This window comes from Mauremys mutica, chromosome 5, assembly GCF_020497125.1.
Source record: "Mauremys mutica isolate MM-2020 ecotype Southern chromosome 5, ASM2049712v1, whole genome shotgun sequence".
Classification (NCBI taxonomy): Eukaryota; Metazoa; Chordata; order Testudines; family Geoemydidae; genus Mauremys; species Mauremys mutica.
Window position 1 is genome coordinate 67,267,567 of NC_059076.1, and position 23,783 is coordinate 67,291,349.

General features: G+C 42.0%; 1 protein-coding gene across 3 annotated transcripts in view; it reads right to left on the bottom strand.

Annotated features, from left to right (window-relative positions):
- C5H4orf45 (chromosome 5 C4orf45 homolog) overlaps positions 1-23,783 on the bottom strand; it is a 108,883-nt gene that overhangs the window by 77,443 nt on the left and 7,657 nt on the right. For all 3 annotated transcript variants that reach the window (XM_045019483.1, XM_045019482.1, XM_045019481.1), the window contains exons 2-3: positions 17,854-18,086; positions 9,185-9,243 (exon numbers count right to left, since the gene is read on the bottom strand). In XM_045019483.1, coding sequence (XP_044875418.1) covers positions 9,185-9,243; positions 17,854-18,086 — 292 coding nt within the window. The remainder of the gene's footprint in view (positions 1-9,184; positions 9,244-17,853; positions 18,087-23,783) is intronic.

The window sequence follows — 23,783 nt, forward strand, 5'->3', positions numbered from 1 at the left end:
CCTCATATTTCTAAAACGAAGGGGAAACACAAGGAGGGGAAAAAACTCAGTTTTAAATAGATGAGGATCTGTAAAGGACACAAAAATCATCCTTTTCCATTAATGTTTTTTAAAACTAGTTTAGGCCTCATAGTTGATAAAGGAAATCTTCCAAATGTGAACCAATGCACTACTGTCAGCTGAAGGAAGAAACAAATGCCACTGAGAATTACGTGGAGTGTATGCAAGCACAGTAGCTCAGAGCTGCAAATTAACTCCATTCATCCTCAAGTAGGCGTTAACTCTGATGCCTAATATCTGCTGAAGTCAACAGTAGTGAAATAATAATCAAACACCCAACTACGCTGTGGATGTGGGCATAGCTGGTCTGAGTGTCATCCCTGTTCTTCCAAGATGACCCTAAGGGCAACTGAGTCACAGAGAGGTTAAAGGAACTGTGCACTTGCAAACGCTGTATGATATACATTACTGTTGTCGCCAAGCTCCTTGTCTGATGGGGAGGGGGAACACATCTTGAAATCTTTTTTTACTTTCCAATTCTAGCTATAGTTGACATCTTGTGGCTTAGAGTAGTTTGGGCTGGACTGTGCCATTAAAGCACAGTCCTGCATATGAGGTGGTGCAGAGCCACTCTACACAGCGAGAGGTCCAGGGAGCATGGCGATTTGGGGAGACACAATGACTCCCTGAGCTATTTAGCATGCTGAGGAAGCTCACCCCCTGCACCCTTTCAGGAGGGTCCAATGTTCACACCCCTATTACTGGCCAGCTCAGTTAGCTGGTTCAAAGGGGGCTCTGCCTCTGCCCTATCCTCTCTGCAGTGGTTTGTACTGAAAGGAGGGCTAGCAAAAGCTGCAAGGGTGACTGGCCTCTGCATAAGGAAACAGTTGCAAGGGGATAGAGGATGCTGGTACATTAATGCAAGGGCCAGCTACAATCTGGTAATGGTATGTCGGAGTCACAATTAACTATTTCTTACACTAATGTTTAGCATTTAATTTAGAGGCAATGAGGAAGAGGGATGGTCTTTTGGTTAAAAATCAACTGGTGATCAGGAGCTGAGATCTATTCCTTGCTCCGCTATAGCCTTTCTGTGTGGCCATGGACAATTAATTTAAAATAAGGATGACACTCATGAGAGTGGGACTGAAACTTAATATGTGTAAAGCACTTACAGATCTTCTCATGGAGAGTGCTATAGAAAAGAGAAATATTAATTTCCAATTTTGTTAGTAAAAACATCATTCTGTGGTTGCCTCTCTTACTGTCATGTTTTCCAATCTCAATGGACTTTGCTGGCAGAGATAGTTGGCCCTGTTCTGACAGTTACACAGCCAATCTGCCGCATGCAGCATGACAAGAGACAGGCACACTCTACAGAATGTCTGATGTAGAAAATCCTGATGAATGATGAAAGAGAAAGTGGAGTGTTATCGGCCTATTATTTCAGCAAGTTATAGAGATTTTTGAGCTCTCACAGGCTGTAAAGATGACATTTTATCATCTGACCCTTGTTGCAGAGATACATATGAATAAAACATGTTGCTCTGGAGAAGGTTGTATGGACAAGACTAAGTACAGAGGAAGGATACAACATAAGACTCAATTTGTGTATAAATCAAGCCTCTGCTTTTTTTTTTCCCTGACTACTCTATTGATTACAGCACAGCATGTGCAATTATGTAACATGCTAAATAAAATATCAATATTTAAGCATTGATGGACTTCATTCTGACACTTGTGCCAATGTAAATTTGCAGTAACTCCACTGACATTGACAGAATTACACAAGGGTAAGAGCAGAATCAGTTTCTCTATGCCCTTTGCCAAGAGAACTAAAATCTGACAACAGTATAACAGAAGCACTGGCCTGGTACTAGAGAAATCTCCTGCAAGAAACGCATAGCAGTCAACCCCTTCAACACTTGAGTGGCTGAGATTATAGTGTTCCTAGAAAGGCTTGCACACTTGCCAGAGCGCTAGTAACCCGCAGCCCAGCTCAGGTGCTGCTCCTGGCCTATTTTCATCCTTAAATAGGAAGGAGAAGAAAACAAGCCAGTCTTCCTGTCTAAGCCCCTTTTCCCTGGACACTCGAACACTACAATGAGGCAACTCTCCCTACAACAACTCTTCTCCACTGCCAACCACCTCAGTTGTGCATCAGGCCCCAAATGTGCCTTGAGTCCCCGATAAACCTATGAACAGCTGAGAGGTGGTGTGAAGACTTTGGTGCCTGCTCTTCAGGCTAGCTCTAGCCCACTTATGGCCAGGACAGCAGGACATCTGGGGTCGGAAGGCAAAACATGACAGACAAGAAAAGAGGGTATAGATTGAAGAGCAGGGGGAGAAAAGATTGGAGGAAAAACTAGCAGAAGGTAAACTGAGGAAGGAGAAGATGGGAGGGGAAGGACAGAGCAGACCAAAGTCTAGAAAGCCAAGAAAAGGGCAACGATGTGAGGGTGTGAAACAGGACTGTTGGAAAGAGATGGAGCTTTATTGCCTGGCCTCAGTCACACTAAATGATCTATTTGTTCCAAGAGGTCAAATCTCTGTCACCTGACAGGGATCAATAGCCACTGAGTCCAACGGTTACTGTTACAGAGGGGAGCAAGACTTATGGTGAAACTTGGAGTAGGGAAATTAATAAATAAAGAGCAACTTGAATTAATATTATGGAGTAGAAATATAGTACAGGGAGTGAGGACATGGAGAAATTTCTTTCCTGTATGCCTGGCTTTTACTGTAATATGGGATACCCTATTTTTTCATTCTGAAAAGGTAAAGGAGGCTTATGAGAGAGTGATGCAAGCTGCAGCTGCTAACACTCTCCTTCACCTACGAAGGCTGGTCTATATACAAAGTTGCATCAGCTTAACCAAAGTGACTTCTAAAGCAAGCTAGTTAAATTAATCCTTCTTTGAGTAGAGACATGCTTACCTCAGTTTAACCCTAACTTTACATGAGCAAGCTAAACCACTTTTTAAACCAATATAAGTGTGTCCACACAGAGGTTTTCATCAGAGTAACTGACTCAGTTTAATTAAACCAGTGCACGTCTGTGTGTAGGAAATCCCCACATCTGTTACCTTGAGAGTCTGGTGGTCATACCACTCCTACTTCAGGTTGCAAAGAGAAGGTCTCTAAAGTAATATAAAGGAAGCAATACCGCAAGCTGAGCTCTGGAAACTACAGAGGGAAGGCAGGGCTAGATCATCCCTGAAAGTCCCAATGGCATTCACTCTGAAAAGCTAAGGGTTCAAGGATAGAGGGGAGGAAGGATGTAAGGCATGGGAAGAGGCCTACTTGGGCCAAGTAATTATGACGTCAGTCTGAAATATTTAGGTTACAAAACCTGCCTACAATGTAGTCATTTGCTCTTTCCAACTAGACAAACATTATGTCTTGTGGGAAATCATGAGGAGGACTCCCCTTACAAAATCACAAATTTAATCACTAATAACATGAAGTAAATATCTTTCAAATATTGCCAGCAACATCTGTGCTAGTTTAACTACTGGTTCATGTTGCAGTCCTTTATGGAATATACTCATTTGAAGACAGCAAAGAGTGTGTCACCACATCCATAATGAAGATTGAACTTGTGGGATTTTCTGTGTGTGCTGCAGCTCAATTCTTTCCAAGCTTTTAACAACACCCTCCTACTTTTACTTTTTGCTTCATCTTAAGTTCCCAAAAGTCTGAATGCCTATATATGATCTTACACTTATAATATTTGGTTTTGGTGGAATGAAAGCTAGGCCAGACTGTGAGCTCATTTATATGAGTGAAACTTCAGAGGAAAGCCACTTAATTCAATAAAGTTACTCTGAATTTACATCAGTGTAAACAAGAGCAGGAGCTTAACTTTTACAAGTGACATAAATCTGAGAAGCATATAAGAAATTTGCCCTCTCCTCCAGAACAAAAATTAACTCTATGGAAATTCATGTTAAAATAAAAGATTTACATATTTCTTAGGCTATCTAAAAATATAAACAATAATACACAGTAATGTTGAAGCATAGATTCAAAGAATCCAATAGAAGACTACAGTAATTGGTGATCAAGTCAGTCCGATTAGGCATGTCCATGCAGTGCTAAGAGATACAGGGCTTTGCAATACTTTTGTGAGTATTCACATATTAAAACAAAGGTTTACATGACTATACAGGGCAAAGATGTACTATTTCTACTAGCAAATGCTGTTTTTCAGATGGACATGTGGAGAGGGGAGATGTGAATTTGTCCACAAACAAATTTCACCATTTTTGCCAAGTCTTCTGCACCCCAAGGAAAATAAAAGGGGTGGGTGGCTTTATGCAACGAAACTAATGAAATCCACCACAAAGGAAAATCATGAATATATGACAAGTGGAAATTTTTCCATTTTATGCAAATCACATTTCCACAAAGCAAAAAGTGACTTGTTACCGTCAAAGAAAAAATTGAAGGCAAGAATAAAACAGAAGGGTTCTGCTTTTCTTTTGGCTATGGTTAAGAGTATTTCTAACTTCACAGGTACCATACCCAGTATGCTGAGCTAGTGCACCTCCTACAACTTTTGAAACACTTCCTCCTTGAAGATATCTAGCATGCCTTCTGTGTGCCTCATCATTTTATACTCATGCAGAAACATCTTCACTGGCCACCAAACAGTTGGACCCAGAATATAAGAGAGACAAGGTGGGTGAGGTAACATCTTTCATTGGAACAACTTCTATTGGTGAAAGAGACAAGCTTTCAAGCTACAAGGAGTTCCTCTTCTTACAGATGTAGAGACAGTTTCCATAGCAATAATATCTATGCCTTTGCAAAACATTCAAGGTACTAATACATTTAGAAATGCATTTAGAAATACTTTTACTCATGCATGGGTTGATTGTGCAAAGAGCTGAGCATTCCAGACCTAATGAGAAAAGCATATGCTTAAATTTAAGTAGTGGGGGGGGGAAATGGATTTACTCTAGAGCTATCAATTAATCTCAGTTAACTCAAGTAAATAACTGAAAACAAATTAACTCAATTAAAAAATTTAATAGTGATTAATCGCAGTTTTAATCACACTGTTAATAATACCAATTTAAATTTATTAGAAATATTTTGGAGGTTTTACTACATTTTCCAATATATTGATTTAAACAATACAGAATACAAAGTCTACAGTGCTCACTCTATCTTATTTTTATTACAAATATTTGCACTGTAAAAAAGAAATATTATTTTTCAATTCGCCTCATAAGTACCATAGTGCAATCTCTATCATGAAAGTGCACTTACAAATGTAGAATTATTATTTTTTACATAACTGCCCTCAAAAACAAAACACTGTAAAACTTTAGAGCCTACAAGTCCATTCAGTCCTACTTCTTGTTCAGTCAATCACTAAGACAAACAAGTTTATTTACATTTAAAGGAGATAATGTTGCCCACTTCTTATTTACGATCTCACTTGAAAGAGAGAACAGGTGTTTGCATGGCACTGTTGTAGCTGGCATTGCAAGGTATTTACGTGCCAGATATGCTAAACATTCGTATGCCCCTTCATGCTTTGACTTGTAGATTGCACTATCTTTTGTTTCTTTTTTACAATGCACATATTTATAATAACAAATATTACAAAGTGTAGAGTGCTCACTTTCTTTCCGTGTTGTAACTGAAATCAAAACATTTGAAAATGTAGAAAAACATCCAAAAATATTTATAATAAATGTACATTGTTATTCCATTATGGTTTAACAGTGCAATTAAAAAAAATTAATCATGATTAATCATAGTTGTAAAAAACTTGACAGCCCTAGTTTACTCACATGCTTAAAGTTAAGAGTGTTCTTAAGTGCTTTTCTGGATCTCGGAAAGAGTGCTCAGCCAGGGTTCAGGTCTTGATGTGGCCTCTCAGCACTGTCCATATGCCATCCACATGTTCCATGCCTTCAGCTTGCTAAGCTGTATCCTCTTCCTGCTGCTGCTATTGCAGGCCCTCTGCCAACAACTGGGTGTGCCTATGCACAGCTCTTGGTTTTTCAGTCGCATCAGTCAGGCTGTCTGCCATGCAGCTTTCCCTCTGCAACCAGCTGCCAGGCTGCTGTCTCTGGGCAGCTGCTTCTATTCACATAAACCTCTGGCTTTCTCTCCCAAGTAGGTCAGGTCAAAATATTTTGTCAAAACTGTTTTTGATGGGAAATGTTTCACTTTTTGGGGGGTGAAAAGTTGACATTTTCCAAGGAAATTTGACAAAACTGGGGGGAAAGGGAAATTGTTCTCTTTAAAGGTGTCTGTGGAATTATTTTTCCACAACTTGCTCTACTCCCAGCCTAGATCCCCCTAAGACTCTTGAGGGTTACTACCATTTCCTGTATGCTACATTGTGAGACTGCTACTGGTTAAATGTTGGGCTAGGCAATACAGAATTCTCCTTTGGCTACATCCTTCCCCCTCTATTTTATTTAGATTTCAGGGAAGACACTGAGTAATGAGCTAGTGGTTTCATTATATTCATGTATAATCTATTCCAGATATTGCAATATACATATATTATCTACTTCCCTTCATGGGCTGCAACCAAGACATCAGAGCTGATCACCCTTTAAACCTTTGGGAAACTTCAGATATGAATCCAAATTTGAATCAGAAATCTGCAACTCAGGCACTTTTCTCCAGTTGAAATGCAGCCTTCCTGTTGTCATTTCTTCTACTTCCTGCTATGACTGGAGACTTCAGATTCTCTTCCAAATACCAATTTACCCTTTCAGAAAGAATTTCTGATATGCTATTCTATTGAGTAGTGTAATTTAGGAAGAGTCAGCAAAAAAGAGACAAAGTCTATAGCAATGATAGATAGTGGACTACACTTGCTATGAATGGAATTTGCATCATGCTATTGGAAAACTATATAAAAGTCGCAGAGATATTACCCTGAATAATACTGTGATATCAATATTGTCAAGGATTAAAGCTGATTATTCTATTTTACATTTCTAATAGTTTTGCTGGAAAAGTGGAACTGGAAGACACCAGTGAACAGGCCTGACCCTTTTCTAACCAATATACTAAATATAAAATGGATACTGCAAGAGATCTCAGAACACTTTGTGTTTGAAATAACTAGAAATAATCTAAGTATTATCCTGGCACTGATTAATTTCACTGTTTTTTGGGTTTTTTTTTTTTTGCTTAGAAATGCCTGTAATAACCTTGTATTGATTATAGAGAGTCGGCACTATTACAAGTTCAGCAATGAAGCTATATGCAAAAGATCCAGTGGTAATAATTAAATCCTCTGAATATTTTATGCAGTTCCTTTAAAATTTGTTCATGCTTTAAAGATCTGCAGCATACTAGATAAAATAACTTAATTATCTAATAGTGCATCCTTTTGTGAGACATTCCATTAGCTGATTGCACACATTTAATTGTGTTTAAACTCAGGTCACTCTGCCTTCCCATCCACCTTTCTCTGGTAAAAGTAAATATAGTATGTCCTTTATGGCAAGCCCTGTATTAATCCCTATACAATCATTGTACACAAGGATTACTTTAAAAAATCTTGATAATATGAATGGCTTATGAATGTTTTATGAATGCATTGAAAGATGGACAAGCATTCTAAGCCTTCTTGAAAGATACTGCTTTGGCTGTCCTCCTACACTGAACTCGGAATGTTTCATTAGCTCCCAGCATTTGGAAAATGTAATGAAGAAGCTGTTTATTTTATAACCTGTCACCAGAATAAAGCAACCTCAACAGAATTCCACTGTATTAACCCAAATAAGCAATTACAGATATGGGTTTATACCTATGATTTATAGGACAACATAAGAAACTGAAGCCACTCAGGGCTAGTAGATGATCAACTCTCTGTGGCCACAAAAGGGAGTAAGGGTAACTAAGGTACTTCCTGACTCTGTTGTATGGCCTACCTATACCATGGGCACAGGAGGGAAAGTAGTCTCCAGAGAATCATTACTTCCCCCACCATGTGTACATAGGTGGCTGGGAGAGGAGAGGGAAAAAATGGGACAGAGCATAGAGGAGAGCATTGGCTTGCCCTCCGCATGCCAGCACTGTGTCAGTGAAGAAGGCACTGTGCCAGGGGTAGGTCCGGTGCAGTTTAGCTCCTCCCTGGAGCAGGCAGGCAAACTTGGAAGCAAATTGCAACTCCGAGTCATAGTCTGATTCATAAGCTGCTCCCAGGACAACATAACTAGACACTGCCCCTTTTTCAGAATAGATCATAATGTGACAACCTAGCCCTCATTCTAATAGGAATAGTTTTATAATGCTGGGAGTTGTTTCTTCACACAATGCACAGTCAACCTGTGGAACTCCTTGTGAGACGATGTTGTGAAGGCCAAGACTATAACAGGGTTCAAAAAAGAACTATATAAATTCATGGAGGATAGGTCCATCAATGGCTATTAGCCAGGATGGGCAGGAATGGTGTCCCTAGCCTCTGTTTGCCAGAAGCTGGGAATGAGCGACAGGGGATGGTTCACTTGATGATTCTGTTCATTCCTACTGGGGCACCTGGCACTAGCGGAAGACAGGATACTGGGCTAGATGGACCTTTGGTCTGACCCAGTATGGCCGTTCTTATGTTATTCTTGAGAAAGAACTCTACAAATCTCCTCACTCTCCTCCCCTCCCCAGATCTCCTCAATCTCTTTCTCCCCCTCATATTATTATCATTAATAATAAATCATGCTTAGAAAGCACAGACTTGGCTCATGGTGCACCAATCAATGTGACAGACCCTATAAACCAAGGGAAAATTAGGGACTGTCTGAAAAGTGATCGGTAACCTGAAAAAGTAGGATTTTCATTTGGCAATGGCATTTATGAGTCCCAAAGGGTATTCCCTAAGTTCTAACATTTTTATTTTGGTTCTATTTATGTAATAGTGCTATTAATTTATTATAACATATCAATTAAATGGTTAACTATAAATCCTGCCTTTTAGCCACTGTCACTACAGCTCTATTGCTGGGGGTTTCCCACAGCAGTAGATACTCATGGAATCTCTTTGGTAACAATAGATATAGTTGTCCAGTACATTCTGCTACAAGGTTAAGCATGCCATTCTTCTGCCTGTCCCAGGTCTTCTCACAGATCAGGGTAATCTAAGCATCTCTGCAACAGTGGGCTAGTCACCAGAGGACGTTTGCTAGAATAATGAATAAATAGTTACCATGGATTCTGGTATCGATGAGTTATCTCATCTTCAGCAGCCTGACGGAATTCTCCAGTCTGTCAAAGAGAAAAAAAAACCACAGCATGTTGGCAAGGGGAATTGATATTATATTTGTCTGCCCCTTTCCAATCAGAGTGGGAGTGAGGAGAGAGTCCATTAACAGAGTTGAACGCCAAGGAAGAGTGCTGTGGTTCTACATCTTGAAATGTGAGAGCAACCTGGGTGCAGCATTCAGGCCCCCTTAAAATTTAGAGAGGAAGACTTTAGAAAGACAATAAAACTGAAATTGTAAGGCTATATTTCTACAGCATCTCAGGCAATGGAACAAGGTACATAAGCGTGAAGCAATGTCTGGTACATCTAAGGGTCCTGTATGGGGACTGTAAAATTGAAAAGATCAAAAGTTCACAACAACTCAGAGAGCATGTGGGCAAAAAGTGGGCAGGGCAGCAGATGGCACTATGTGCAAGTCAAGGAGAAATCCAGGGCAAAAGGGAAACCTCTGGTCTATAGGAAGTAATTTTTAAAATTTAAATTGGCTCAATAAGGTAGTCTCACATACTACTTGTACATGTATCTTGATTGGGAAAGCAACAATATAGCCTACAGTGTGCATTTTTCAGCAACACACACACACCTTGAATACCACATCCTATTTTCCCCACTCTACTGTTACCCATTTTTGCTTCTCCACATCTCTCTCAAGTTGGACTTTAGATGCACCATGCCTGTTGATAAATCTGAGGGTAGAAATTAAAATAGGAAAGCCAATCTAAGTGTTTCTCATTTGAATTCATGTAATGCTGCTTATCTAAGGGCAGAACTTGGTGCATTGCAAACAGTTCAAACATCATATTTCTTTTTTCTCTTTGGCTTTTCTGTTTCTAAGTCATATTCGTTTTTGTCAACAGTTACAGGTGTTATGCAGTCAAACACTGAAAATGCCAGTCATTGCTAAAGCAGCAACTAGTTTGCCACATATTTACTTCCTTGCCCTATTCTGCTGTCCATGTTATTTTGTTTTGAGCAGCTTCTTTGTTTAATCCACCGAATTTAAGTAGTGATGGAACTATAGTCCCATAATTCAAAATTTACCTTGTTTTCATTTCATGCTTTTACCAGCTCACACCCTGCAGCTTACCTCCTCTCTTGCTGTTACCTTTCCTGTCCTGTTCCCTCTCCCCAGCCTCACTTCTGTCTCTGTTTTTCTCTCAGGAGTTGTAATGAAAAACCAGCACTTACCTTGTGGCCCCTCTCTGCTTCTGCAGAATTTAAGCTTATGATTAAAAAAATAAAAGTTACCGTATATACTTGATCATAAGCCAGTTTGTTTATAAGCTGACACCCCCCCCCCCAAGATAGACAAGTAAAAATGGAAAATTTTTATAACCTGTTCATAAGCCGACCCTATCATTCACGGGTCAGCAACTTTGGCTCCCAGGCCATCAGGATAAGCCGCTGGTGGGCCAAGATGGTTTGTTTACCTTGAGAGTCTGCAGGCACGGAGGTAAACTTAAGTAAACAAAGTGTCCCGGGGCGCGCCAGCTGCTTACCCTGATGGGCTGGGACAGCAACTGGTGGGGAAATTTTGGCGGGGGGGAGAAGCTGGGAGTTGGGAGTAACCCCTGTGACCACCCCCCACATGACCCCACCCCTAGCCTGGGACCCCCACACTCTCCCCATCCCATCCCTTCCCACCTTATCTGGAGAGGGCCAGGGGAGGATGTCTCTGAACTGGCTGGAGCTGCTCCGGCAGGCTGGGCAGCCTACTCCAGCGGGCCAGATTGGGCGGCACAGCCACAGCACAGTCCAGCAGGCTGGGCCGGGCAGCACGGTGCGGAAACAGTCTTCTCTGGGGGGGGCGGGGCCGAGAGGCACGGCTGCAGTTGCTTTGGAGGGTGGGAGAAGAGCAGCGTGGCCAGAAGCAGAGAGACTCTGGCTCTGCATCTTCCCTTCTGCCTTTGCTGGCTGTGCTGCCTCTCCTTGCTCCCTCTGTTGTGGGGAGGGGCTGTGTCCCACCTCTCCCTCTCTATATTCGTTCATAAGCCGACCCACTTCTCTGGTGCTTCCCTTTTTTACTAAAAAAATGTGGCTTATGAATGAGTATATACGGTACATTTCTATCCTTTATGGCTGCAAAGAAAAGATCTTCTAAAGGTGAACCCATACTGTGCTGTATTAGTGAGTCTGCAGATACAGGAATGACAGCTTTAAGGGCAAATTGTATTTCTCTTACACAGGGTACGTCTACACTGCAATAAAAAACCTGCTGCGCTGAGTCTCAGAGCCCAAGTCATCGATGTGGGTCCACAGGGCTCAGGCTGCGGGGCTAAAAACTGCAGTGTAGACATTCGGGCTCAGTCATGGGCTCTGAGAACCTCCCCTCACAGGGTTTCAGAGCCCAGGGTCCAGCCTGAGCCGAAGTGTCTACACTGCAATATTTAGCCCCACAGCCCTAGCTCTGCAAGCCTGAGGCAGCCCGGGCCCGCTGTGGTCATGCCACGAGTCTTTTATTGAACTGTGGATGTATCTAGAGGCTCTGAATCAGTAATGTATATGAGCGGATTATGCATGAGAGGAGTTGCACGGAAATCCGTGCTTAAAGTTAGGCACATGCATTTATGTACCCTGCTGAACTGGGTCCACAAAACCCAAGTATCAGGCTATAAGTGAAGTGTGAGGGGATGAGAAGCAAAAACCACAATAAAACCCTTGTGTGGTGCAGGCTGTTACTCCACGCTATGGGTCAGCATAGCAGCTGTAGTTTCCTTCCGGCTTCCCTTCTCCTGCCCTCGCCCATCCACCTGCCCCCACATATGCCACTTGTTAGGACCACTGGATTCATGTAACTGCAGATCCAGCACCCAGCCTGTTCTCCATGCCACCCTCTTTGCTGGCCTGTTCAGGAGCCACTAAATGCAAACATAGGGCACACAGGTCGTCAGAGTTTTATAAGGAAGCTCCCTGACCCAGTACATCCCATCCCAGTTTTCCTATAAAAATATCTTTGAGACAGGAGACACAGCCACAAGGCATGGACTGTAGTCTTGGGGAAGCAGTCTGGGGTTTATAAACAACAGCCATCCTGCAGACCCTGGCTTTATGGCCCATCACCAGGGATCAGTGAACAGAAAGGGCTGGAACTCCTCACACTGGCAGGGGATCAGGCTAGCTCTTGGTTGACCTTGCTAGAGTTTCTCAAAGCAGCAGATGAGCAGGGCTGGCTGGGAAATGTAATTCCTTATGATAGCCATAATTAGTCCTATTTTGCAAGGCACGATGGGAAATATGGTCAGGACATAAACAGTATCCTTGCTAAAATTTGGGGGAAGAGACCTGGAGAGAGCCAGGGTTTTTTTGTGGTCTCTCCTAGAAGATGTGAACAGTTAAGTCTACAGACCTAGTGTTGGGAGCAGTAGCAGAAAATATTAATATTATGGTACCACCCAAAAGCCCCGGTTGGGACAGGGCCCCATTGTGGTGGGTACTGTGTAAACAGAAAAGACAATCCTCTTCCTGAAGGGTTTATAATCTAAGGCCCTAGATTGCTGGTTTTTCCTTTACTGAGGTGTGCTTAGACCAGGTTACGGCATGTGATATGTGTCTTACTTAGATAAGCAGCTTTTGGTACAAGCGACTCATAAGTATTTGGTGCCTAGACACCATAGTGATGGGCACAAGTAATGTCTATAAAGAGGTATTGTTAGCTCAAGGGTGGGATCTTGCAAGGGTTGATTGCCAGTGGTAGTTTTTCTCCAGTGAGAGGCCTCCACTGATGGAATTTGCTCCCCTCAGAGCTCTGCCAGAACCAGAGTTTGGCAAGCTTCATGGTCTGACATAAGGCCCTTTAAAAATATGTTGAGTTCTTATTTTTGTTCAGTTTTGTTTATTTTGTATTAACAGTTGATCTAGTAAGGCATTGATTACAGTAATGCAAGGGGCAATTAGATTGCCATCACTTACTGTTAACTTATGAATAGGGCCCTACCAAATTCAGGGTCTATTTTGGTCTATTTCACAGTCATAGGATTTTAAAAATCGTAAATTTCATGATTTCAGCTATTTAAATCTGAAATTTCACAGTGTTTGTAATTGTAGGGGTCCTGACCCAAAAGAGTTGTGAGGGGGTCATGGTACTGCTACGCTTACTTCTGTGCTCCTGCTGGTGGCAGCGCTGCCTTCTGAGCTGGGCAGTTGGAAAGCGGTGGCTGCTGGACACGAGCCCATCTCTGAAGGCAGAGCCACTGCCAGCAGCAGCGCAGAAGTAAGGATGGCATGGTATGGTGTTGCCACCCTTACTTCTGTGCTGCTGCCTGCAGAACTGGGCCCTCAGTCAGCAGCTGTCACTCTCGGCCAGTCCAGCGCAGAAGTAAGGATGGCAATACTGTGACCCTCCTAAAATGACTTTGTGACACCCCCCTGCAACTCCCTTTCGGGTCAGAACCCCCAGTGTGAGAAATGCTGGTCTCCCCCAGGGAAATTTTTAGTGTATAGTATAGGGTAAAAGCACACAAAAGACTAGATTTCACAGGGGTAGACCAGATTTCACGATCCGTGATGCATTTGTCATGGATCTGAATTTGGTAGGGCCCTACTCCCTACCAAAGTATCAAACTTGTTTTAAACGTTTATTTATTTATTTATTTATTGTATAGGCCTAGCTGCTATGGCAACAGGAATTCATAGAAAACAAAATAAACCAGAATAAAATTAAAAAGACAGATGGCAAAGCAGAGTCATTCTGAATAGTAATACAAACAAAGGGAATAGTTGTCTCACTTACATCAGGTAAACCAGAAGTAACTCCACTGAAGTCAATTGTGTTTACATAGGTGTACATGAAAAAAGAATCAGGCTCAATATCTACAAATATCACCAACCATCAAACTGAAGAATGGTCAAGTTCTTTCTGTTTCTTCCTCTCTATTCCCATTGGGAGCCAAACTTTAAGAATGGGGAAACCAGATATGGAAGGAGAAAGAAAAAGGGGCATGCAGAATATCTAGCATGGGGGACATCGCGGGAAATTTCAGGGAGTTCCTGAAATAGAGGGGGATGGGTGGGTGGTACACAGGAGCTTGTGAGGTAGAATGCAAGCAGGTCCTGATGTGTGCAATAAGCTCAGTCTACATAGGCTACAGAGCATGTGACCCCCTAGTTCATGAGGTTTGTAAAGCAAAATGAAATAAAATACTTCATGGCCAAGAAGATGACGTTTCAGGGCTGAATTCTACCCTCAGTTGCATTGGAGTAAATCCACAATAATGAAACTACTGCAAATTTAACTTGGTATAACTGAGAGCAGAATTTGGCAGTAGATTTGGCTTTAAAGGATCAGCAGCAACTTTAAATAGCAATGTGGTCATTTAGAAGTAGTATAGCTTTTTTCCTATATCGTGAGCGCATTTATCTGATGCAGGGATGGCAACAGGAATATGGGTTCGTAGACTTACCTACAGTGTCAACAATTGTTCAGAACACAATGTGTTTTTATTTTCAGAAATGTTAGGTTGCTAACACTGGCAGAGCTGTTGTGAGTCAGATATTACCATTTTGAACAATAGATCTGAAAATATGTTTATCTAACAGAGGTTTTATACTCCTGGTTAGTATATCCGATTTAACTACTATCTTCTATGACACAAGAGAGGATAAATAATATATAAGTGAAACTAAAACTCATAGCCATGGAGCTGTCTGATTCTAGTAAAGGTGCTTTTAAAAGCTACTTTTATAACTTTGTAGCAAAGTCCAAAGATCTTCTTCAAATTTGTATTGACAGCAACATCTGCAGATCAGAAATGTGGGAGCTGAAATTATTTGAAGACTGTCAGGCATTTGAGAGAGACCTGGACTCCATGTGTGTTGTTGATTCTATAAGGGGGAAGCAGTTTAGTTCCCCTTTTAGTTCCAGAAGAAGCTGACTTAGAAGTATCAAGTAAAATAGGAAAATTGTTTTAAAAAAAAAAAGCCGTGTATTGATATCTAAGCTTAAAATGTTCATCCTGTTAATGGCTATCTGATAAAGGAATAAACCTGTTACACTAGTTAGGCTAAATTTAGCAGCCTCTTTGTCACAGACAGGAAAAGAGGCAGTGAAAGAGGGCAGGGTGCAACTGCTCAGCTCAACTCTGTTTCCACTAAAATTTGAATAGTTCACCCCACATAGATCCTTCAAGGCCAGAGAGCAGAGGTGATATGCCAGGATCAGGTGTGAATTGTGCATTTTATGCATCCTTTTCCTGGCCCAAATGATTTAGGTCTCCTCCCCCCATTATTGTAGGTTGAATTGAGTGGTTGCACATGATGCTTTTGTAGGAAGAATTGAGTGCTTGAACATGTACCCAAAAGAGATACAGCTACTCCTGCTTCTGTAGGGCAATGCTGCCAGGAAGGCTTCTATGCCCAAATAAATCAAGATTTCAGGATCCTAAATAAAGAGATACCTTAGTTTCTACATACTGGAGCCCAGTACTAAGAATGAAGAGAATTAGGTCCCACATTGTTATTTAATTTCTGCTTATTTTTGAGTGGCAACCACCACTGCCACCCATTTATGAGTCCATACCAGTATATATAAATCGGGTGGGGGGGGGTGAAAGAGAGAGAGAGGAGAGAGAGAGAATATTTATTTATAAGCACACCCATTTATGCTTTCACAAAGCTTTTTCTCTTAACAGACTCATTTGAGCAGGATATATTGTTTGAACAAAGAAGCATGAGACATTAATCAATGCCAGTATTCTTCCTAGGAATGTACACCTGCTCAGATTTTGCAGAGAAGCAATCAATGAAGGTTCAGACTTTGACCTAGAAAGGGCATTGTATTGCAAGGGTGCCCAAATTATGCCCTTAAGGCCAAATGTGGTTTTCAGAGTCCTCAGGTGCCTTTTAGTTCCCTGCGTCAAAGCTATGAAGGAACAACCCATGGAAACTAAAGTTTTAACAGTTTAGAGCCAAAGTCTGCTGTTCTTCTCTAATAGTTCTCGAAATGCCTCGGGCTTTTTCTTTTCCATTGCTGGTAAACTCAAACAAAAACAGTTCCTACCCATCCACCAAGGAAAATAATCTGTTATGTTTTCAGCTATAGCTATTTATACATGGTGCTACTGTGCAGAGGGGATAAAGGTTGGAGGGCCACCTTTTCCTCCTTGTCATCCTCTGTGTGGGAAAGAGATGAACCAGGACAGCTGCCCCCTTCCTGCTTTTCTACACAGGATGTTGGAAGAAGGATCAGGCCAGGCTCCTCCATCCTTTGTTTCTATTCCTTTTCACACTAATGAGGACTGGAGAGAGGAAATTGCATCCAGTGGAGGAGTGGGAAAACACTGGGGCCCCACGAGTGGGGTAAGAATTCATATACTGTACTCAGAACTGATAATCTGGGGGGTTTAACTATGTTCATAGCCTTTTTTTAGGAGTGCAGTTATGTAATGTGCAAACACTATCAGACATTTGTAAGCTATATCTTAGCGATATAAAAAAGCTTTTTCAGGCCAGGAAGTGTGTCGTATATGTTTGTACAACACCTAGCATGATAGTGCCCCGACCTGAGTGGGGCCTCAGGCATAACTGGTCAGAGCTACTCAATAAAAACATTCAGTTTTGCCATCTGTATATAAAAACTAAAGGTTTTTGCAAAAATTAAACACTGAGGGCACTTTCCTGCAATCCTTACGTATGTCAAGAGTCCCAATAATGACTTCAGCTGGGACCTCAGGTGTAAGCAGAGGTTGCAGATTCAGCACCCAGAGGGGAGGTAGACAACAGAATCTCAAGACACTCTTGAGCTTCTCTACTTCTGCTCCCCAAGAGGCTAAGCACCAACGAAGTGTCAGCAGAGTTCTCAGAGGTAGTGAGCACATACTAGACCTGTGCAAACCTGGCAGGGTTCTGCTCACAGATGAGTTCAGAAACTCATGCCTACCGTTCTTTTTACGGTATTTGGAAGTGGGCCATCACCTGCAGGTTTACCTTAAAGCTCAAGTTCAAACTCAAACCCTCAGGTGAACCTTGCAACCCTTAAGGGAACCTTCCATCCTAAAGTTAGCTCCTCCCAGCTGTTCCAGTCACTTCCTCCTTCCATATTTCTGGGTGGTCAGTTTCCCAGAAAGGTGTTAAAACTCAGCCCACATCCATCAAGGCCAAGATTTTCAAAAATGGTTGTCTAAAGCTAACATGGATAGGTACTGTGCATACAGCATTGTCTAAAACCAGGCTGTTTGTTTAGGTATCTGCATGGACTTCACAGTCTAACTTCAGGGACCCATTTCTGAAAATGTTTCCCAAGCTTTCATGAACATGGGTTGATATTTGTAAACACATGGACTCAATTGATTTAAGATGTTAATAGTTTGCACAGCTCTAATGCATATGTCTTCATTACACAACACAACTTTCCCATTTAATTTGTTTCATGAAAGCTAAGATTTATGAATGCTTAGTATCATTTCAAGTACCACCACTTTAATACATTTGTTGTAATAATGTTGATTGTACATGATCTTAAAAAATGGTGCCTTTTTTATCAGATAAATGTGTTCCATCTTGTTCTCTGATTAACCACAGCACTACAAACACACAGCATAAAATTACAAAGCAAGACACTCTTTAATGCCATCTAGATAGCATCTGATAAAATTCTGGAGAAATGTATGAGTAGTTACCTTAATCTGCATGCCACTGAGCAGATTTCCTCTGTTGAGATAACTAAATTCTGTTACTCCCCAGCCAATTTGTCCAGGGTAGGAATGTTTGTGGGGCAATATAGAAGTTGTCCAGGGGGCAGTACGCCACAAGTACTCAAGGTCACTGGTGGCCCCTTGTGCTGGAGTGGTTGCTCCGATGTAGCGAGTATACTCAGGGAGCTTTGTTCTGTAATCACGAATAGCATCTGGGCCTTAGGGGAAAAAAAGATTAAAAATTGGTTATATAAAACTGAAGGGTTACATTTCTTACTATTTCAGTATATGTTGTTCCATCCTTTATTTTCTCAGTTACTTTACTGCAACAACTTTTAAAGAACCGTTTCACTGCACAAGAATAGTTCACGCTCATTTTGTCTATGTCAGATATGTTAAGGGCTGTTATAAAGAGGACAGTGATCAATTGTATTCCATGTCCACTGAAGGTCAGACAAAAAGAAATGGGTTTAAGCTACAAGGGCAGTTAAGCTCTGGAATAGGCTTCCAAAGGAGGCTGTGGAATTTCCATCTATTGGAAGTTTTTAAGAACAGGTTGGACTGTCAGGGTTGGTCTAGCTTTAAATGGATCTGCCTCAATGCAGGGGGCTAGACTAGATGACTTCTCAAGTTCCTTTCTAGCCCTACATTTCTATGATTCTATCTTGGTTACAACATGCTCCCAGGTGGGAAAAAAGCTTTTGTATGGGCGCTACTTTTTCATGCTCCTAAAGCACTGACTCTTGAAAAAGAGGCCATAAGGGGGAGCAAAGTAAACCATCATTCTCTGACAGGAATCAGGGTTTTATTGTCTTTGTCTTAGAATTAGGGCCTGGCTAATAAGATGATTCCCTGCACCCTTCCAAAAACCAGTAGAGCTGCAGCTGTAAGTGTCATAGTCTGGACCCCAAAGGCCAGTGCTGGGCATCTTCGGGAGTGATATTAGATAAATATCTATAAATATTAGAAAAAGTTACTGTGGCAAAGCTTCTAGCTTGATGAGCAGGGACTAGAGCAGTGGACTTTGAGTGAAGAGGTGAGATTTCTATTCCTGGTTTGGCCACCAAATTTCTGCCTGACCTTGAGCAAGTCACTTGCCTCAGATTCCCCATGTGTAAAGTAGGAATAATGGTGTTTACACACCTTGGTGCAGTACTTTGAAGTCTATAATGGTTTTGAATTATTACATTTAGAAGAATATCCTTGCAAAAAAGAGGTAGAAACGTACCTGACACAAAATTAAAGTTGACATTAGTATTAATATTCTAAGAAATCCCAAACACTGAGGAGTCTTTGAACCTGACAGGTTCTGAAGGCTGGTTCTGCCCTAATAGCTAATCCTTAAGGGTATGTCTACACTGCAAATAAAAGGTGTATTCTTAACTCAGGTTAGCTAACCTGTGTTAGCTAACTCAGTTAAAAAAGCAGTGAAGACACAGCAACTCGGGTTATAATTTTAGTTAACAGCCCTATTTCAGCCCCCGCCTGCCTTATATGCTTTAAGTTGAGCTGCTAACCCAAGTTAAAAGCAGAGTTGCCATGTCTTCACTGCTATTTTAACCCACGTTAGTTTATGTAGGTTAGCTAACTTCAGAACACACCTTTTTTTCACAGTATAGACTTACCCTAAGTCACAAGTAGAGTACGTTGATGACAGCTTCCCAAAACTAGTTGTATTAATAGCTCCTTAACATCGTTATATTGTGAAGGAAAGGTGTGTTACCATTTCCATCATAAACCTCCTATCAGGGAATTAAACTTGGACATAATTTATTCAGACAAAACTATAGCAAACTCTAACCCCAGAAAAAAATATTTGCTTTATGTGTTTGGGGGGAAAAGGTAGCAGATTGTTTTAAAGTTGTAGTCATTGCAATGGGGTGTACAGGTCTTTTGGGCCCCAAAAGGAAGTTGTCTCAGACATGACATTCACCACTCCAATATTTCTACAAGGAGGAACCCCCAGTTCCCCAAGTGGAAAAGCAATACTACTGGAAAAGCAACAGGTCTTGTCTAGGCTTGAAAGGGTTTGCCAGTGGAGCTATTACTGGCAAACCTTTTCTAGGGGAGATGCAGCTTACACCAGGAAAAGAGTTATCTTGCTGCTATAGTTTATACAAGTTCCCTGAACTGAGTAAGCTATACCAGAAAAAAAAGGCCTTTTTTGCAAGCATAACTGCATCTTCCATATGAGGAAGTATTAATAAGACTGGGACTTTTCAGCCTGGAAAAGAGACGACTAAGGGGGGATATGATAGAGGTCTATAAAATCATGACTGTTGTGCAGAAAGTAAATAAGGATGTGTTATTTACTCCTTCTCATAACAAGAACTAGGGGTCACCAAATGAAACTAATAGGCAGCAGGTTTAAAACAAACCAAAGGAAGTATTTGTTCACACAATGTACAATCAACCAGTGGAACTCTTTGCCAGAGGATGTTGTGAAGGCCAAGACTATAATAGAGTTAAAAAAAGAAATAGATAAGTTCATGGAGAATAAATCCATCAATGGCTATTAGCCAGGATGGGTAGGGATGCAAAACCAGGCTCTGAAGTGTCCCTAGTGCCTGTTTGCCAGAAGCTGAGAACAGGCAACAGGAGATGGATCATTTGATGATTGGCTGTTCTCTTCATTCCCTCTGAAGTACCTGGCATTGGCCACTGTCGGAAGACAGGATAGATAGACCAATGGTCTGACCCAGTATGGCCATTCTTATGATCATCTACTAACTCACACGTCTATATTGGCTAAACTTTTAAGTGTAGGCACAATTGGAACTTTTCAGGAATAGCTATTCTGCCTTAAGTTCAACCTCTACCTTAACGTGAATGAACTTTCAAGTGCAGACAAACCCTAACTACTACTTCCTCATATAAGGGATACATTCCCAAACTTCAGTTCCCTGTCAGATCTAGTTGGCTCCTGGGACTCATATGCTGAAGAAACCACCATGTTGGGAAACACAGTGGGAACACTCTAACCAGTGAGGTGTCAACTGAGTCTTATTCCTTTCAGGTTTAGGGATGATTATTCCTAATGTAATGAACTAGGGCGGTGCTAATTTAAAACCTTCCAGTGTTAATAGAAAGGGGTAAAGAGAGAGATGCAAGAAAAATCAAGGAAAAATAAAGTAAAACTGGAGACACTTTCTGATACCAAGGTGAATCATTCCAACATTGATTCTGCTATGCCTGTGAATACCAGGCAATAATCACCTACTCAGAAAAGAATACCATTATTACCATCTGGTTGGATATAAGGGAGTTAATTCCCTTCTTCCCATCACTTTAGCCATGAGTGTTATATCCTTGGGGGCAGCCGGTTTAGGAAGAAATCACTTGAGGCCAGACAGCAGACAGCTAACAAAGCTACCATTTTATTTACCGACACAGAGCTCACCCAACCGGCCGAAACCGGCTGGGCTATCCTCTAATAATCTAACTCAGTTGCCATAGGAACAAAAACCATGACAACCAAATACACAACATATTCCTCCCCCCCCCAATAAGAACATCCCCTAAATAAAACACACAATAGACTAGAGAAGGAGGGTAGACTGCCTCCATTCCCGGCTAAACCCTGGGGATTATTTTGCCCCATAACCGTGGGTTCGCCCTAGCTAAAGATCCAGCTGATGAGGAGGCCTTCTGTCTCTAGGTGGATTACGGCGAACTTCTGGTGTTGTTGCACCCGAAAGTATCATGGGCTCTGGGTCTGCAGCACGAACAGGTGAGGAGGTGGTATCAGCTCGTGCTGGGCAAAGGGGTATCTCAGCCACCGGCAGTAATGGAGGAGAACAGTCAGAAACAGGTGATTTGTGATTCGGTGTCTCACCAGAAGTGGTGAAGTCAGACCACTCAACTGCAGATGTGTCCTGAGGACTGGCATGACCTGGCAACAGCTGATCTACATGTCACCGCCAGGTAAGATTCTCTGCAGTCTGGACTGTGTAGGAAACAGGTCCTGTTTGAGTGATGATTGTGGCAGGGACCCATTTAGCTCTGGAAGTATAATTCCGAGCCAAAACTGGCTGTCCCGGGCTAAAGGTTCGCTCTTTTGCTCTGGGTTCCCGTCTGATAACTTGATTTTGCTGCTGATGTTGCACAATGTGTCAGGGTTCAGAAGGTTTCAGCAGATCAAAGCAAGTGCGCAGCTGTCGTCCCATCATTAGAAAGGCCGGAGATGCCTTGGTCGTAGCATGAGGTGTGTTTCTGTAGGAAAGTAAGAAGGTATCCAGACGCTTTTGAATGGAGTGTTGTCCCCTTGCTGATTTCAAAGCGTGTTTCATTGTCTGCACAAATCTTTCAGCTAATCCGTTGGTGGATGGATGATATGGTGCTGATGTGATGTGGTGTATCCCATTTGCCTTCAGAAAATTTTGTAACTCCTGAGAGACGAACTGCGGTCCGTTGTCGCTCACAAGTTGTTCTGGCAGACCAAAATGACTAAAGAGTCCTCATAGTTTTTGGATAGTACTCTCTGCAGTAGTGGACTGCATTATAGAGACTTCTGGCCATTTAGAATGGGCATCTACAGCCACCAAGAACATGCTTCCTTCAAGGGGGCCAACGAAGTCAATGTGAATACGTTGCCACGGGTTTTCAGACTAGTCCCATGGGTGTAGGGGTGCCCACTGGGGTGCATTCCTCACACCCTGACATGACATACAAGCTTTTGCCTTCTCTTCAATAGCACTGTCCAATCCAGGCCACCAAAAATAGCTTTGTGCAATTTCCTTCATGCGCACTATTCCACAGTGACCGGAATGTAGCTGTTCTAACATCGGTGATCTCAGTGGTGGTGGAATAATGACACGTCTCCCCCACAACAAACAACCAGATTGGACCGATAACTCTGTCCTCCTGGACATGTAGGTAACAAGGTCGGGTGAGACCGGAGAGGTTTGTCGAGATTTTCCATGCATCACCAGGTCCATAACTTGGGACAATACTGGGTCAACACGAGTTGCCTTCTTTATCTCAGTAGCAGTGATGGGTGTATTCTCTACCTGTTCAAAGTAGAAGATATCCTTTTGGGCACTATCTTGATGTTTGACCAGCAAAGGCAACCTTGAGAGGCCATCTGCATTGCCGTGCAGAGTGGATTTCCGATATTTGATTTCATATGTGTGTGCTGAAAGTAACAATGCCCAACGTTGTATACGACTAGCAGCTAATGGGGGAATGCCTGTGTAGGGTCCAAAAATTGACGTCAGAGGTCGATGGTCTGTGAGAAGAGTAAACTTTCGCCCAAACAGGTACTGATGAAACTTCTGAATTCCAAAAACAATTCCTAATGCCTCACATTCAATTTGGGCGTAGTTAGTTTCTGCTTTGCTTAGAGTGCATGAAGCAAAAGCAATAGGTCTCTTTTCTCCCGAAGGCATAATGTGTGACACGACTGTTCCCACTCCATAAGGTGAGGCATCGCAGGCCAATTGTAGGGGTAAGGATGGATCAAAGTGCGTTAGAACTTCAGAATTTAGCGATGCATCCTTAGCTTTGTTAAATGCAACATCACAGGCTTCAGTCCACTTCCAGGCCTTGTTCTGCCCAAGGAGCTCATGAAGTGGTTTTAGCAGTGTGGCTAACTGTGAGATGAACTTTCCATAATAGTTCAGTAGTCCTAGAAACGAGCGCAGCTAGCTTACTTTTCGAGGTGGGGGAGCCTCCACAATAGCTTTAACTTTTGCAGGGGCCTTATGAAGACCTGCAGAATCAATGACATGTCCCAAATATTTAACAGAGGGCTTGAAGAATTCACACTTGTCTTTGCGAACTCGTAGGCCATACTCTTCCAATCTTTGTAGGGTAACCTCTAAATTCTTTAAGTGATCCTCTTCATTTCTTCCAGTGACCAGGATATCATCCAGATAGCACTGAACTCCTGACAAGCCACACAAGATCTGGTCCAT